We start from the raw sequence: 16,100 nt of genomic DNA, 5'->3' as shown, positions 1-16,100 counted from the left end.
ATTCAGGGTTCAGACTATTGCTCGATGAGAGGAGCAGCAAACTGAAAAGAGTTATGTGTGTAGGAATTGGAGGTCTGGTTACAGCTATCTTGCCTCTACCCACCATAGAAAACTGTAGGTTCACCACAACAGATGCCTTTAATAGAAGAAAATTCAAACATTTTCACTATAGAAAAAGTAGAATGCATCAATAATTATAAATAAAGAAATAAAAGTCACCCTTAATCCTACCATCTCAAGAGAACTATTAATAGCAGTTATATTAATATAATAACAACATAATGGTATATGACATATGGTAAAAACATAATATATGCACTCCCAGCATTTTTCTAAATATATTTATACCTGTTTAAAAATTCATACAATTTTTGTTTGGCACCCATAGCACAGTGGTTACAGTGTCAGCTACATACACCAAGGCTGGTGGGTTCAAACCCAGCCCAGGCCAGCTAAACAACAATGACAACTGCAACAACAACAAAAAATAGCCGGGCATTGTGGTGGGTGCCTGTAGTCCCAGCTACTTGGGAGACTGAGGCAAGAGAATCACTTAAGCCCAAGAAAGAGTTTGAGGTTGCTGTGAGCTGTGACACCACGACACTCTACCGAGGGTAACATAGTGAGACTGTCTCAAAAAAAAAAAAAAAATTCTACAATTTTGTTCCCTGATTTCTATAACCCCCCCAAAATGTCCTAAATATTTTCTCACAATACACATGCCTAATATCTCATGCATTGAATATGCCATAATTTATATTTTGGACTTTTTCACCACTATACATAATAATGTAATGATTTAATATAAAGACGTGTACATATAACTGATTATTTCTTTAGATTTAAGTCCATAAAATAGAATTTCAGGGTCAAAAGAAATACATATTTTACAACTTTGAGATATTGTGCCGGATGATGACCCATAAAAAATGCTATCATTTTATGTTCTCACCAGTGGAATATGGGGAGCCCGTTTTCCCCTCGATCCTTAACCCTAGTAAATCTGAGAGGTAAAAACTGACAATAGTAGCTATTTCAATTTACATTATATTATTGTTTTCAACTGACATCATTGAGAATTCTCTCCATTTTTATCAATCACTTGTGTTTTCTCACTAACCTAGTGCTTTTCCTTCCTCTGGGAATATCTAAGAGAGAAAATAGAAAGGTTGAGCCCTTTCATAATTATCACTATATAAGCTGATCTCTTTTTCCTGCAGAAAAGTAGATAGCTATAAATGTGGGTGCTTGAAAGTGGCAACAAGGATTATGGCTCATTAGCCAGAGAAACCAAGTTTGGAAGGCCAGAGTAGAAAGATTAAAAAAAAAAAGTTATATGCTTAAGACAAAAGGCATAGAGAGGTGAGAAAGGAAAGCTAAACTCAAGTTTATTAACCACAGGATTAGGGAGGCTTAAGCAGTTAAAACTGGCTGGATGTCTACATAGAACTAGAAAAGCAAAACACAGGATGTGAGAACCAGGAACCCTGGTCTGCCCATTTCTGTATCTGGTTTGACCCTTTTCAGCTCAAACTCAGAGATTGCTCTTGAAAAACTGACAAAAGATCTCATTGCACATTTTAGCAGCATGAGAGATATTACCATGGCCCTCAAATTGAACAGGATAGAACCAAAATGATAAAACAAATTTTTAGGCCTATGTTCATGCATTCATTCAACCAGCCAACCACTATTGGCATTGACATGTAGGTGCTCAAGATATAAAGAATTAAGAAATGATTCTTGCTTACAATCAACTTAAAATCCAGTAAGGCATTAGACATTAGGGAAGATAAACAACTAGGAAGGAAAGAGACACCTTCTCATGTCTAACCATGAAGGCTATGAACCTATAATATGCCCACAGTGAGACCCTAGTACTCATTAAACTTTAATATGTGGCATTAAGTTTGTCTCACTACTAACAATGAACAAGTTAGAAACATGACTTTTTTCCAATGCAAAATTTAACAATCGCCTCCTAATTCAGAACTTTCTGAGTTACACTGTTCCCAGATCATGACTAGTATGAAAGAGGATTATAGGCTCAGTCACACAATTTACCAGAACCTGTCTTCAAATATGTGTACTGAGCCCAGGTCACCAGACCCCTGCTCCTCCTTATGTGTACCCTCCTAGGATCTTTGTATCCATTTGTGTTAATAGAACTCAATCAGGAGTATCTCAGTCTTCAAACTTTTAGTCTAAAGTATTATCTAAGTTCTGAAAGTCCGATCTAAACCTAAGACTTCAAAAAATTTGCCCTTCAAAGTGAATGTGTTGGAGTCTCCATCCATTTCTTTCCAGAACTCTTTGCCCTCTTTGTAAATCTTTCCTTAGGGGAAATAGTTCAGCATCTCAGAAATCTCAAGAGTAAAGTGAATAAGAGAAATTCAGATACTCCCCAATCCCATTTTCTACTCCTGGGTAGACGAAAAGATGATTTATCAGTTAGATCTGTCTGATTCCATGATTATAACAAGAATGGGATGACATCTGGTTATCAGGAAACAACTTCAACATGGACACTTAATAGATGACAAAATACATAGAAAGCCACAACAAAACCTGATTGGGCTCTGGGCAGCTACAGTTATCAACAATTTACATCAATGGCTTACCATATATGCCCAATTACAGTGAAACACAACAATAATTAAGTCACTAAAAAGTATGTAAATCAATTTTGTTATAGATCTCTCTCTCATATATATGTATGTATGTACATATACATGTATATTTGCATATATACATCAGTCATGCACTGCATAAAACATTTTGGTCAATAATGAACCACATATACAATGGTGGTTCCATAAGATTTTCATAGAGCTGAAAACTTTCTATTGCCTAGTAATGTGGTAGCCACTGTAATGTAGCACAGTGCATTACTCAGTGTCCTGGCCATGCTAATGTACACAAACCCATGCTGATTGTTGTAAAGAAGCACATAATATTTGATAATGATAACAAATGATGGCTCGGCACCTGTGGCTCAAGTGGCTAAGGCGTCAGCCACATACACCTAAGGTGGCAGGTTCGAGTCCAGCCTGGCCTGCCAAACAACAATGACAGCTGCAACCAAAAATAAAATAGCCAGGCATTATGGTGGGCACCTGTAGTCCCAGCTACTTGGGAGACATAGGCAGGAGACTCACTTGAGCCCAGGAGTTGGAGGTTGTTGTCAGCTGTGATGCCATGGCACTCTACCCAGGGGCACTGGGCACTCTACCCAGAGCAAATGACTATGATACTATTTATATGTTTACTATATTATACTTTTTATCATTATTTGAGAGTATACTCTTGCTTCTTATAAAAAAAGTTAACTATAAAATAAATGAGCCCATTGCTCACATTCAGGTTTACAGTTCCCTTTTGGCAGGGGCAACTCTATGCTAACAACTTTTCAGACTTTATGTATATAAAATAAAATAAAGTAAAATAAAAGTAATCAGTGGAGAATTGAATGGGGGAAAGGAGATAAGAAAGATTTAAAAGTTACCTCCATATTTAGATCATTGGAAAAGCAGCACACTCTTAGGAAGAAAGTAGCTCCAAAGGAAAGCAAAATGTTAAAAAGATAGCACTTAGTTTACGTACAACTTTTAAAGGAGCAAATTATTTCTTCCACTTTCTCAGTGTAGGATTTTCTGAACATTCTCCAGGATTACTCAGATGGAAACTCTATAACACAGTGACTAATCCCAGCCAATATCCTAATACCATAAGCAAGGTGCTGGTAAGAATCACAGCCAATATGACACTGAATGGAAAACCTGAAAGCATTTCTACTAAGGCACTGGACCATTACATACTTGCAGCTACACATCTGCATTTGTTAAAGTAAGATCGTATTAGTTCAGAATCCCTCATTTGCTTCTAGCAGCCTGTCTCCAATCCATATGCAGCTTCATATTCCTGTGATTAACCAGTAGATTTTAAATAACAATGATAGCCCAGTGGTTGTAAAAAGAAATTAACAGAACATGAATTACAGATCAATTTGATCATTCTATATAGTTGTACGAAGCTAAATTGCATTTAAAATTTAAATTGAAACAGTGCAAACTGTGAAGGATGATATTTTTGTTTGGTAAGTGCAAGTTTAAGTTCACATGTAAAATATTACACAGAATTTAAACGATATCTTTCAAATTAAAATTTGAATTTTTTGATAGTTAACACACCCTGCTGCAGACTCTTTACACCAGTTCTCTTCTTAACCTGGACTATTTCCCCCGTATTTTCCTATGGCTCACCCCCTCTCTTCTTCATTGTTATCTTTTCTGAGACTCATTCTCTGAGCACATTGAATTATGTGTAATAGCACAGTGGCACGCTCTATTGCCTTGCCCTCATTTATTCTCTTCATTGGCATTTTTCAATACCTGACATATTATGTATTTGTTTACTGTGTGTATTTATCTCCCTCCTTGGAATATAGTAATAAGAGGGCAAGGATCTTGTCTACATTGCTATCACTGAGCTAGTACTGGTACAGAGAAGCTCTACAAATATTCATTGAATTAACAAATGAATTAATCAACCCCACTTTCTATACTGAATCCAAGTCTGTGCTCTTTCTTGTTCTCTATCCCTCTGTTGTGACCAGCTTCCCAGCCCGTTTCTCTCCTCTCCCTTCCCCCCAGAGTCAACTCCAGGAACAATTACATCTAAGTGGGGGTCTGACTCTATCTTTTCAGGTCATAGGGGGTACCATACCTCTTTCCTTTCCTCAGTTCCTATCTGGTAATCAAGGATGCATACTTGCCTTTTTGCAGGCATTGCTGTTTTTCATTTTCAGAGTTGCCTAAGAGAGATATATAGAAAAAGTAGCTATTGTTCAGAGGGCATCTGGAGGAAAAGTGGCAGAAAGACTGGTCACAAAGGGAAAGCCAGGCTTTTCCAGCTCAGACCACGTCTAGTAATTGCCACCAAACAGTTGTTTGCTCTTCTTCATCTTGTTCTTATTTCAACCTCATGCATTTGTGGTGGCCTGCGCCTTGTCCTGGACAATGAATCATAGCATTCTTGCTTTTTTTTGGCCATTTAGGAGCCCTCAATCCCTTATTCATTACTCCAAAATCTAAAAGGTTCAAAAGTCAAAACTTTTCTCCCAAAATTTGAGGGAAAGTCATTTGTTAGAAAAAATTATCATGGCCTGGTGTGAGGCTCTTTATGATCTTTATTTATCATTTTGGAGCAGACATAGTAACATATTTGAATACAAAGTGCTAACCCAGACCTCCTTGGTGATTAACATAGTATGCAGAATTTGTACCTTCCAAAATCTGAAACATCCTGAATTGTAAGATACATCTGGGCCTAGAGGTCTTAGAGAAGAGATTGTGGCATCCAATTTGCTTTCCCAGACTATACATAGTGGAAATGGAAGTCCTGTGACCCAGTAGTGAACTATGAAATGCAAGGAGAAATCTTCCTCATTTCTAAGGCAAAATCTTGCTTCCAAAATGAAAAGGCAAAGCCTCCAGAGAAAATGGCCTTGCCCCAATTTGTCCTTTCTGCTCAGGGTCTGGGCTGAGGCTGTGGTATCTGCCACCCTGTGACCATGAGGTGACATAATCAAAAGATTTAGCAGGGATGGTGGATAAAGAAAACTGATACAAGTCACCTGTGACAAACCCACAGCCAATATGATACTGAATGGAAAACCTGAAAGCATTTCTACTAAGGCACTGGACCAGGATGTCCAATGTTGCCATTACTATTCAACATAGTTCTGGAAGTCCTAGCCAATGCAATCAGACAAGAGAAATACACAAAGTGTATTTAAATAGAAACAAAAGAGGTCAAACTTTTGCTCTTTGCTAATGATATGGTCTTATACTTAGAAAACCCCAGAGACTCAAACATGGCACCTGGAAGTTATCAAGAAATACAGTAACATGTTAGGATATAAAATCAATGGGACATTAAATCAATGTCCACAAATCAATAGCCTTTCTATGTGCCAATAACAGTCAAGTTGAGAATCTAATCAATCTGAGACACAGATTACAATAGCTTCAAAGAAGATGAAACACCAAGGAATATACCTAACAAAAGATGTGAAGGATCTCTACAATGAGAACCTTGAAAACATGAGAAAAGAAGTAGCAGAAGATGTTAACAAATGGAAGACTATAAATGCTCATGGCTGGGAAGAATCTACATTGTTAAAATATCCATTCTGCCCAAAGCAATCTACAGACTTAATGGACCCTCCATTAAAACAACAATGTTATACTTTGAAGAACTTGAAAACATAGTACTTTGTTTCATATGGAACCAGAAAAATAGAAAACATAGGGATGAAACCAGCTTCATATCACCATCAGATATTTGATAAACCAAACAAAAGCATACACTGGGGAAAAGAATCCTTATTTAACAAAGGTGCTGGAGAATTGGTTAGCCACATGTAGAAGACTGGAACTAGACCTGCAATTCTCACCACTTACAAAAATTGACTAATGGTGAATAAAAGATTTCGATCTAAGACACAAAATGATAAAAACTTCAAAGGAAAGTGTGGGAAAAACTCTTGACCATATTTGACTGGGAAAAGACTTCATCAAGAAGACCTCCCCTTGGGAATTAGAGCAAGAGTGAAAGTAAATAAATGGAACCTGATTAAGCTAAAAATCTTCTGTACAGCTAAGGACACACAATTAGAGCAAACAGATCACCTTTAGAATGGAAGAAGATATTTGCATGGTATGAATCTGACAAAGGGACAATAGACAGAATCTATGGAGATCTCAAACTAATCAACAAGAAAAGAGCAAATAATCCCATTTATCACTAGGCAAGAGATGTAAACAGAACCTTCTCCCAAAAAGACAGACAAATGGACAACAAACACATGAAAAAATGCTCATCATCCCTAATCATCAGAGAAATGCAAATAGAACCCACCCTGAGATATTAGCCAATTCCAGTAAGAATAACCCACATCACAAAGTACCAAAGCTGCAGATGCTGGGGTAGATGTGAAGAGAAGAGACCACTTACTCACTATTGGTGGGATTGCAAACAAATACAGCCTTTTTGGAAAGATATGGATAATCTTCAAAGATCTAAAGAAGACCTTCCATTTGATCCTGTAGTCCACTTATTAGGTGTCTACCCAGAAGAAAAAAAGAAATCATTTTAGCATAAGGACACTTGCACTAAAATGTTTATTGCAGCTCAATTCACAATAGCCAAGATGTGGAAACAACCCAAGTGACCATCAATTCATGAATGGATAAATAAACTGGTAAATGTATACCATGGAATACTATTCAGCCATAAAAAAAGATGAAGACCTTACATCTTTTGTGTTTACCTGGATGGAGCTGAAGGACATTCTTCTTAGTAAATTGTCATAAGAATGGAAAAGCAAGCATCCAATGTACCCAATACTAACATGAAACTAGTAGATGAACAACTAAGTGAGAGAAAAACACAACTAAATTTAAGAAGGGGGAGGAAGGAAAAAGAGAAGGGGGATGTAAAAAAAAAAAAAAAACAGAAAAAAGATTGTGAAATTTAAAAAGGGGTTAATATAATCTAAAAAATATATTAAAGGAAATAAGAATGTGTCCCTAAATTTCTGAGACTGACATAAGAAATTATGTTTCAGCTCTTTCAAAATACAAAATATGTTACACTATAAAGAACGTTAAACCTAAAATCACAAAAGAAAAAGATCAGGATAGTAATAACCCTGCTGAGCCCCCAAAAGAACTCTGAGATCACATGCTGTGCTTCTGGTTAAGTATACTTCCTTAAGCGTGCTTAAGAGTACTATACTTAAGAGTATACTTCCTTATTTTTAAGCCATGGTTAAACAGCCTTTCTGTGACTCTCCCACAAATGAGATTAGTCCAGGAAAATAAAATGGTATCTGAACAGGTGACAAGAGGGTTAAGTATACTTCCTTAAGAATACTTAAGAGTACTATACTTAAGAGTATACTTCCTTATTTTTAAGCCATGGTTAAACAGCCTTTCTGTGACTCTCCCACAAATGAGATTAGTCTAGGAAAATAAAATGGTATCTGAACAGGTGACAAGTAGGTCCCTCACTCAGCAGACTGCAAAGTAATCGTTTCCTGATAAAGGATCAAACAAAAGGCTTACATGTGGGGCAGGCCATGGGAGGCCCAGGTGTTAGCCTTATCAGGTCACCAAGAAGAAAGGAGCGGGAACAACAGAGAAGCAAAAGACCTCTTTTGGCAGAGATCTAAAGCAAAGGTAGCTGTTGCTTATCTTGGGCACTCTGAAGTGGATCGCTGTGACATGTCATACCCCAGCTGGCACAGGTCTATGAGAATGTGCTAGGGGTATGTTTATCTGTGTGTGCGTTTGTATGTTATGAGTGCCTGGGTCAATATCTTGAATATTAAAACACCCTTCCCTGGGCTGTCCTTGCAGAACTTTTCTGAACATTTTGGTGAGTATGCTCTGCAGCAGCCCTCCATGCTTCTATAAACCACTTACAAGAATGCAGTATTAGTACTATTATTCAGCCATCCTGTCTTCTGTCCCTCACAGCCATGAGGGAGTGCAGGGATCTCAGCTTCTCTCTGTCTCTCCTCCCAGCCCCAGGACATTGACTCTCTCCAGGATGAAGCCGACCATTTGCCTTCTGCTCATCCTCATCCCCCTTCTCCAGCTGATTATCCCAGGAAGTACTGAGTATTCCTTAGAAGCCACTGTGGAAAAAAAGATCAAGGAATTTCTCAACAGTCCAGGTAACTTACTGGGGAAAGGGGGAGGGGACGGTTACCCCTTGCTCATGCCTCCTGCTCTCATAATAACTTTGTCTCTATCTCATCTAAGATCCCAACCTCTGATCAGTCCACTCAAGCCCCATATTCCTGCCCAGGGCTTTCTAAACTACCATACCCCTGTTTGGGCTCTTGGCTATAAGCTCAGGTTTCCCTGACGAGGAGAGGAAGGTGAAAGAGCATGGTAGCTATAATTGATGAATGCCTGTTATGAATCAGATATAAAACATAGCTTTATGTAGATTGGTTTGTCTAAATTCTCACCACCACTTTATGAGATAAGCACAACTATTACTTTCCCTTTACACACCAGGAAACAAAGCCTTGAAAGCTCATGAGCAGCCTGACTGTGGACACAGTGGCACCTGAGAGGTAGAAGAGAATTTGGAAGGGAAGGGGAGGGACTGATTGTGGCAATTCCTACTTCTTTTCTCCTACGCAGAGTATAAGCCCCCTGCCGTGGCAATGAAGATCTCATGCACCAGTGTCAAACAATCGGGCAAATTTGCCTCCTGCCCTCATGGTGAGTAACTCCCCAAGGAGGAATGGTGGGTAAGATGCCTGGTGTTCTCCCACATCCACCTCCCAGCACCTACACCATCCGCATCTCGGGTTTCTACCTTGCTGGGGCTGAGTCCTATATCTGGTGTCCAGAGATCCCTCACCCACCTTGCCCTGAAGGGTGGCTATTGAGGGATCTTGGGTTCTTTGCTTATTTCCTTCTAATCCCCATATGCCAGCCCCCTCTCTCCTCACTTTCCTGGTCAGCGTCACACCCTTCATCTCTCCATCCCAGTTTACCCCCTACTTGGGGCGGGGAGTGGGAGGTGGGGGCCAGTACAGGTGTGAATTTAACATGTATCAAAGGAAACCAAAACTCTCAACTTCCAAGTCCCTCACTTCCATGGGCTTCTTCCACAGCTGCGTGCATCTGTCTTAGTGATTTTGGTTTTCTTTTCTTGAAATGGGCTGTCAAAGTTGAATTAGCTTTAGGACTCACAAAACTTACATTTACCCCTGGGCTGCATGCACATAGATGAAAGATGGTTATGGGTGGACCACCCTCCTCTCAGATTCCACAAACTCTGAGCTCTGTGTCATATGCCCATGCAGGGATGTCTGTCACTGGCTGTGCTTGTGGCTATGGCTGTGGTTCATGGGATATCCGGCAGGAAACCACGTGCCACTGCCAGTGCCCTGGGATGGACTGGACCGCGGCCCGCTGCTGCCAGGTGGCCTGAGAGGGGAAAAGCTGAGAATCTAACTTCGTGATCATGACAGTAGTGAAACTATGATCCTAACCAGAAAACATCTCTCAATCAGGCCCCTGTTTTTGTTTCAACCCCGCCTCTTGAGTAATAAAGACAAACTTTGCACCTACCTGTATTTATGTCTTTGGTGTTATTGCCCCCAGCTTGGGACTTCTGTAGCCAGAAAATGAAAACCTCACTAACTACATCTTGATATGGCATGAGGGATGGGCAGCTATGACAGATATGGGAGAATGGGAAAAACAGAATGACACCCAAGCCCCTCAGTTTCTTCATTTTTCAACAAAAGATCTCTTTGTCTAGGCCTATTGCTTGGCATGAGGTCCAGGCAAATGAACTAGCATGAGCTACAAAGAACTTGCCGACTAGAAGAGCAAGCTTCAAGCAGTGTGTGGGAAGAATTTTCAAGGTGTGGGCAGGCAAGAAGGCAAGAACAATTTTTTTTTTTTTTTTTTTTTTTTGCAGTTTTTGGCCGGGGCTGGGTTTGAACCCACCACCTCTGGCATATGGAGCCGGTGCCCTACTCCTTGAGCCACAGGCACCGTCCCAATTTTCAAATTAAAAGAATAAATTTCTTAATTTATATCTCATATATGCACTCTTACCTAAACTGGAGTGCCTGCAATGTGCTTTTACCATGGGGATTTCTTTTACCATTGCCTTCTTCCCAGAGATCTAATCAGTCATTGAATCTTACCACAGTTCAGAATCCTGGGGCATAAAAATGTGCAGAATGCCAAACCAAGGAATGAGCAAAAATCCCAGTGTCAATTTGAGTAGGGGAATGATCCAGCAACTGGGTAACAAGTCCCTTTACAAGTCTGGAACCTTCTAGTTTGGGGCCTTCACATTATATATTGAAGGATGGCACAACCCAGCTGTCAACTGACAGAACATCAAAAACAATTTTTAACAATCGTGGTGTGATTGTTGACAAATAAAAGAAATTCAAACAAATTGAATGACATTGTTACAAGAGAATTTTTTCCTTTCTATCTACTTAACTATAAGTAGTAGGTATCTAGAAATTGACAAGTATGAAAAGAAAAATTAGGAATATATTTATTTCTCACTCTAGTAAAATATAGTTATTTCTCCATGGGCATATGAAATATTTGGGAAGAGGGAAAGCCCCATTTTTCTCATTTAAGAAATACATTGCCAAAACATTTTCTTTCTGTTTATTAGTTACTTTTCAAAATTGTTATATTCTACTCAAATGTATACTATTAATTATTGTGATATTAGTTCAATGCTTCTATTTACATCAGCTAGAGGGAGCCTTTTAAAAAAATAAAGTAGACTATGTCACTTTCTTGTCCAAACATTCTAGCAACTTCCATTACTTGAAAAATGAAATCCCATGGCCGAGAAAATCCTGCATTCTCTGGCTTCCGGTTGTTTCCCTGACCTCATTTCTGATCCTGTCTCACTTCAGCCTGACCACACCTGCAGTCTTGGTTTCCTCTAAATTGTCGCCACTCTCCACTCCAGGCCTTTCCTGCTCTGGGTCCTCCAGGTAGTTATACAGATCCCACATACAAGTCATTCCTCAATATTTTTTGAGAATCTTTCCCATCACCCTTTTTCTCTGAACCTGTTATTTTTTTCCACAATGGTTCTCAGTCTTGACTTCATAATACACATTTATCTGTTTATTAATGTGTTAACTATCTCCTGCACTGCAACACATAATCCTCAAAAGATAAAACCTTGTTTAACTTGCCCATCGTTGATTCTCCAGTGTTTAGAACAGTGCCTGGACCATGGAAGAGCTGTAAGGAATCATTTTTCTACTACCAAGTTCAGCTCCGAGTCCGAGTGGGCTCCCTTTTTTGCTTCCTGTTCCTTTTCCTTCATTTCAACCCTGATCATTGAATAGGAACAGACATTGCTCTATTCTAATGGGGGCTTTGGGGTCACACTCTCAAAGTGGTCTACAGGAGAAAGTCTATAGCTGTTTATCAGAGGGCACCCCAGAAAAGAAAAAGCCAGAGAGTGGAGATGGAGGTCAGAGAGGTTAGCAATAGCAGAAGCAGGAGTCACATTTTCTAGTCCTGGCTGATACAACCAATTGCTCACTCGGTGGCCAATTTTCTCTTTCTCAATGTTAACAGAACCCTGATTTCACTCAGGGTAGTATTGTGCCAATACTGAAAGATAAACTAATGCTTAAAACAATAATGAACTCCTCCTTCTCTTGGTCAAATATTTCCTTTCCTATCCACCTTTCCATCAAGCTTGGTGGGTAGCAATGTCCAAATCAGGCCAGGATGACACAGAAGAACACTTCTTGGGCCTGCTAAGAAAGAGAGGGCCTTCCCAAATAAAAACCAGAGATCAAACTTGTCCATGACCCTTGTAGCTTTGGCTGTCGGTGTGAGGATATGGCAGCTATCTTGTGTCCACAGAGTTAGTTCAATCATCTTGTGACCCTTGACGCAAAGCTGTAAGGACAGTGAAGCAGGAAGAGGAAAAGGATCTGAGGTTCTAATCGCATTATTCTGCCAGTAAACAAACTCCGGAATGACCTAAACCATTTTTCTTCATAAGTAAATAATAAGTGTTCTTGTTCACTCATTTAACAAGTATTTATTAAATCTTGTATTCAAAGACACTGGGATACAGTGGTGGCCAAAATAGCAAAAAGATTGCCATCTTCTGAAACCTCCATTGTAATTCTAAATCTCTGCCAGATGGGATTTTTGTGTTGCTTTCCCATAGACGGAGTTAGTGAAGGTCAACACCATGTTATCTGAGCAGACAACAACCAGAGCCCTGAGACCACACATTTTCTACCATTTCCTGTTAAAGGAGTGAACAAAAGGCCTATAAGGAGAGATGTCATCAAACTTGGCAATTTCTGGCAAGGTAGCAGGTGCCAGGCTTGTGAGACTGCAAAGAATAAAGGAGAGGGACCTCTCAGGACACACACTGGAGATTATTCAAGGCTTTCCTGAACATCTGACCTACCCCAGATACCTTAGATGGCACAGTTGGTGGAGGAGAGAGAATGCCTTTACAACACACTGCCAGGATGTAAGTCCCTGCCCTCCCATCCTTGCAACCTCAAGAGCTGGTCCCTAAGCCTGACATCTCTGCTTCTCAGAAGTGCCAGAAAGCAACCCTTCCTTTCCTTCCCCTCCTCTCTCCTCTGGACCCAGAAATTGTTTTTCATCTTCTCTCCATATTCCCTTTAGCTCAAGATGTCACTGCTTAAAAAAGTGAATCCCTCTTCTCCCCTCCTTCTCCTCATCACCCTGCTCCAGCTGATGCCCTCAGGGAATGCTCAGTGCTCCTTAGAATTGATCATGGATGAAAGAAAGAGGAGCTCTGGCTAAAGCGGTAACTACTATGGTTGTGGATGTGGAAAGCCCCACCCCTGATTCTTAGTTCTAGACTCCAAGCCATTTCCTAACCCAGATCCCAATCTCTGCCTGGAAGATTCATCCCCAACCCTTCTAACCTCACCACACCTTTGGGGCTCTTAGGACAGCTGGCGATGGCAGAGATGAAGACTGTACTCAACTTATCTGAGCACTCACTGGGCACTGGGCACTGGGGGTGCTCTGCTATTACTCTGTTACACCTCACTACAATCCCATGAGATAAGCACTGTTATTTTTCACATTTTATAGAAGTGGAAACTGAAGCTTAGAAAAGTTAGATCAGTTGCCCCACAGCACTCAGCTGTGAGGTGCCTTGATGCTGGACACAGTGACTCATTTGCATGAGCAGAAGGTCAGGTCATCACTTCTCTGATCACCACACACTATTTCAAAATAGAGGTCTAGCAATTAAAAATATAATTATACACTCAGATCCCAAGATAAGGAGGCATACCCCACCTGGGGGGCAGCACACAGGGAAGCCCTGGGGTAGGTCAGGAGGCAGAGGGAGCATGGAGAAGATGAGGACAAGAGCCTTTATTGTGACCTCTAAATGAATGACCCATGAGGCAGGGTAAGAAGTTGCAGGATTGACTAACCTGAGTATGTTCACCAGGCTCTGGGATTTAGGGGCTGTCTTTTTTGTCTGGTACGTGGCCGCATGGTGATTAGCATAGGTAGAAAGTAGTTAAAGGAGATGGGTGGTGTTATGGATTTATTGCTTTACATATAAAAGCCATAGAACATAAGTGAGTTGTTTGTTGTCTCTAGGACTGCTAACCTTGGGAGGGCAGTCCCTTCAGGATCAGTAAGTCCTCAAGATGTCAAAGCACCAGAAGGTAAAAGGGGTGGTTAATCCATACTCTGTTTAACTGCAGTCAGTTTTTTTGCTGTTTCCTCCACTAAGAGAGTCTGGCATATAATTTCCCTTTAGACTACTACAATGAAAATTCCTATACAATGCCTCAGATCCTTCCTAGTGTGCTAGAATCTCAATGTCACAAGCTTAAGGAGGCATTTGTCATTATGTAAGGATTTCTGAATTACAAATTGTAGGCTTTTGAGCATAATGTAGGTGGCAGTAGATCATAGATCCTTTTAGAGCTCAGTGCTTAAGGCTGACTCACAGAGTCAAGCTGTCTGACTACACTTAATTTTGTATTCTCCCTTATGTGGGATTTGAGTGGTTTTCCCAAGAGTTAGTCATAGATCTAGAACTGAACTCTCTACTGAAGTCAACGAGAGCCCCCCACTGAGTTGTATTAAGCTGTGCATCATTGTTGTAAAGCACTTAGGATAGAACCAAAGATTCTTTTGTGCTTGGAGAGAGAAAATCGAAGAGAAGGTAGCAGGTAGTTACTGTGGCTTTTCGATGTCTCCAATGCCTGTTCCTGAGTGCAGGACTCCTCCCTAGAAAACCATGAGCCAGGACTAGAACATCAATTGACAAAGTTTATAGTTCCCCCAAACCATTAGAAGAAATCTTCACTCTGTTGCCTCGGGCATCCAGGATAAATGAACTTGCCTCAGACTCTGAACATGAATCCACCCCTTATTGCAAGCTTCAATCATGTGTCCCAGGCCAAATAGTTCTCAACATCTCCATTAAGGAAGAAGCACAAATCATCCACTGTTATAGAATCTGATATCCTATCACCCATAATTCATAGAGAATCTATTTCAATTCTATTCAATTTCAAGGAAATTAATAATAAAAGATTCCTACTTATTGGATGTGTAGACAAAAGAAAAAGATAAGAATGGGACCAATATTTGATCTTCTATGTGTCCAGTATGGAATCCCAACACAAATCTAGATATGCTTTTCCTCTAAATTGGAATGACTTATCTCAATTATCAAGTAGTTGTTCAGATCATACTTCCACTAACTAGGATGACATGATGTCTATTTCTTTTTTTTATTTTTTACTTTTTTTTTTTTTTCTTGAAGTTTTTGGCCAGGGCCAGGTTTGAACCCACCATCACTGGTGCCCTACTCCTTGAGCCACAGGCACTGCCCTCTTTTTATCTTTTTCTTTATCCTTTTTTTTAAATTGTAAAGTAAATTTATTTCCAGTTAATATGAGGGTACAACCAACCAGGTCAAAATATTTGATTTTGTTAGGTAGAATCCCTCCTGTGATTATGTCCCATATTTAAAAGGTGTACCAAACCCTTGCCCATCATGCCCATTCAGTGAGAGCACCCCAGTCACCTTTCCCTCTCCCCCTTCCTCATTACCCTTCTTGAACTGAAATGAGTTTTTCTCCTATGTGGGCATGCACTAGATTGCCTACTGGCTTCATATTAGTATTGAGTACATTAGATAAATGCTTTTCCATTCTTGTGGTACTTTACTAAAAAGAATGTGTTTCAACTCCATCCACAATATTATAAAAGATGTGAAGTCACCATCTTTTTCATGGCTGAATAGTTTTCCATGGTATCCATATACTAAAATTTATTAATCTATTCCTGAGTTGATGGGCATTTAGGCTGTTTACACATCTCTGTGATTGTAAATTGAGCTGCAGTAAACAATCTAGTGCAAATGTCCTTTTGATAAAATATTTTTTTTTCTTTTGGGTAGATGCCTACTAGTGGGATTGCAGGGCCAAATGGGAGATCAAATTTGAATTCCTTGAGGATTCTCTTTACTTC

At 39.9% G+C, this 16,100-nt stretch overlaps 1 protein-coding gene across 1 annotated transcript in view; it reads left to right on the top strand.

Moving 5' to 3' along the window:
* RETNLB (resistin like beta) overlaps positions 1–10,165 on the top strand; it is a 79,016-nt gene extending 68,851 nt beyond the window's left edge. The window contains exons 2-4 of the mRNA XM_003798202.3: positions 8,592–8,743; positions 9,222–9,302; positions 9,893–10,165. Coding sequence (XP_003798250.1) covers positions 8,617–8,743; positions 9,222–9,302; positions 9,893–10,020 — 336 coding nt within the window. The 5' untranslated portion in view covers positions 8,592–8,616 and the 3' untranslated portion in view covers positions 10,021–10,165. The remainder of the gene's footprint in view (positions 1–8,591; positions 8,744–9,221; positions 9,303–9,892) is intronic.
* The last annotated feature ends 5,935 nt before the right edge of the window (positions 10,166–16,100 follow it).

This window comes from Otolemur garnettii, unplaced genomic scaffold, assembly GCF_000181295.1.
Source record: "Otolemur garnettii isolate 467f Iridium unplaced genomic scaffold, OtoGar3 scaffold00131, whole genome shotgun sequence".
NCBI classification, from domain to species: domain Eukaryota; kingdom Metazoa; phylum Chordata; class Mammalia; order Primates; family Galagidae; genus Otolemur; species Otolemur garnettii.
Note: the sequence above shows the minus strand (reverse complement) of the source record. Positions and strands in the feature narration are given on the sequence as shown.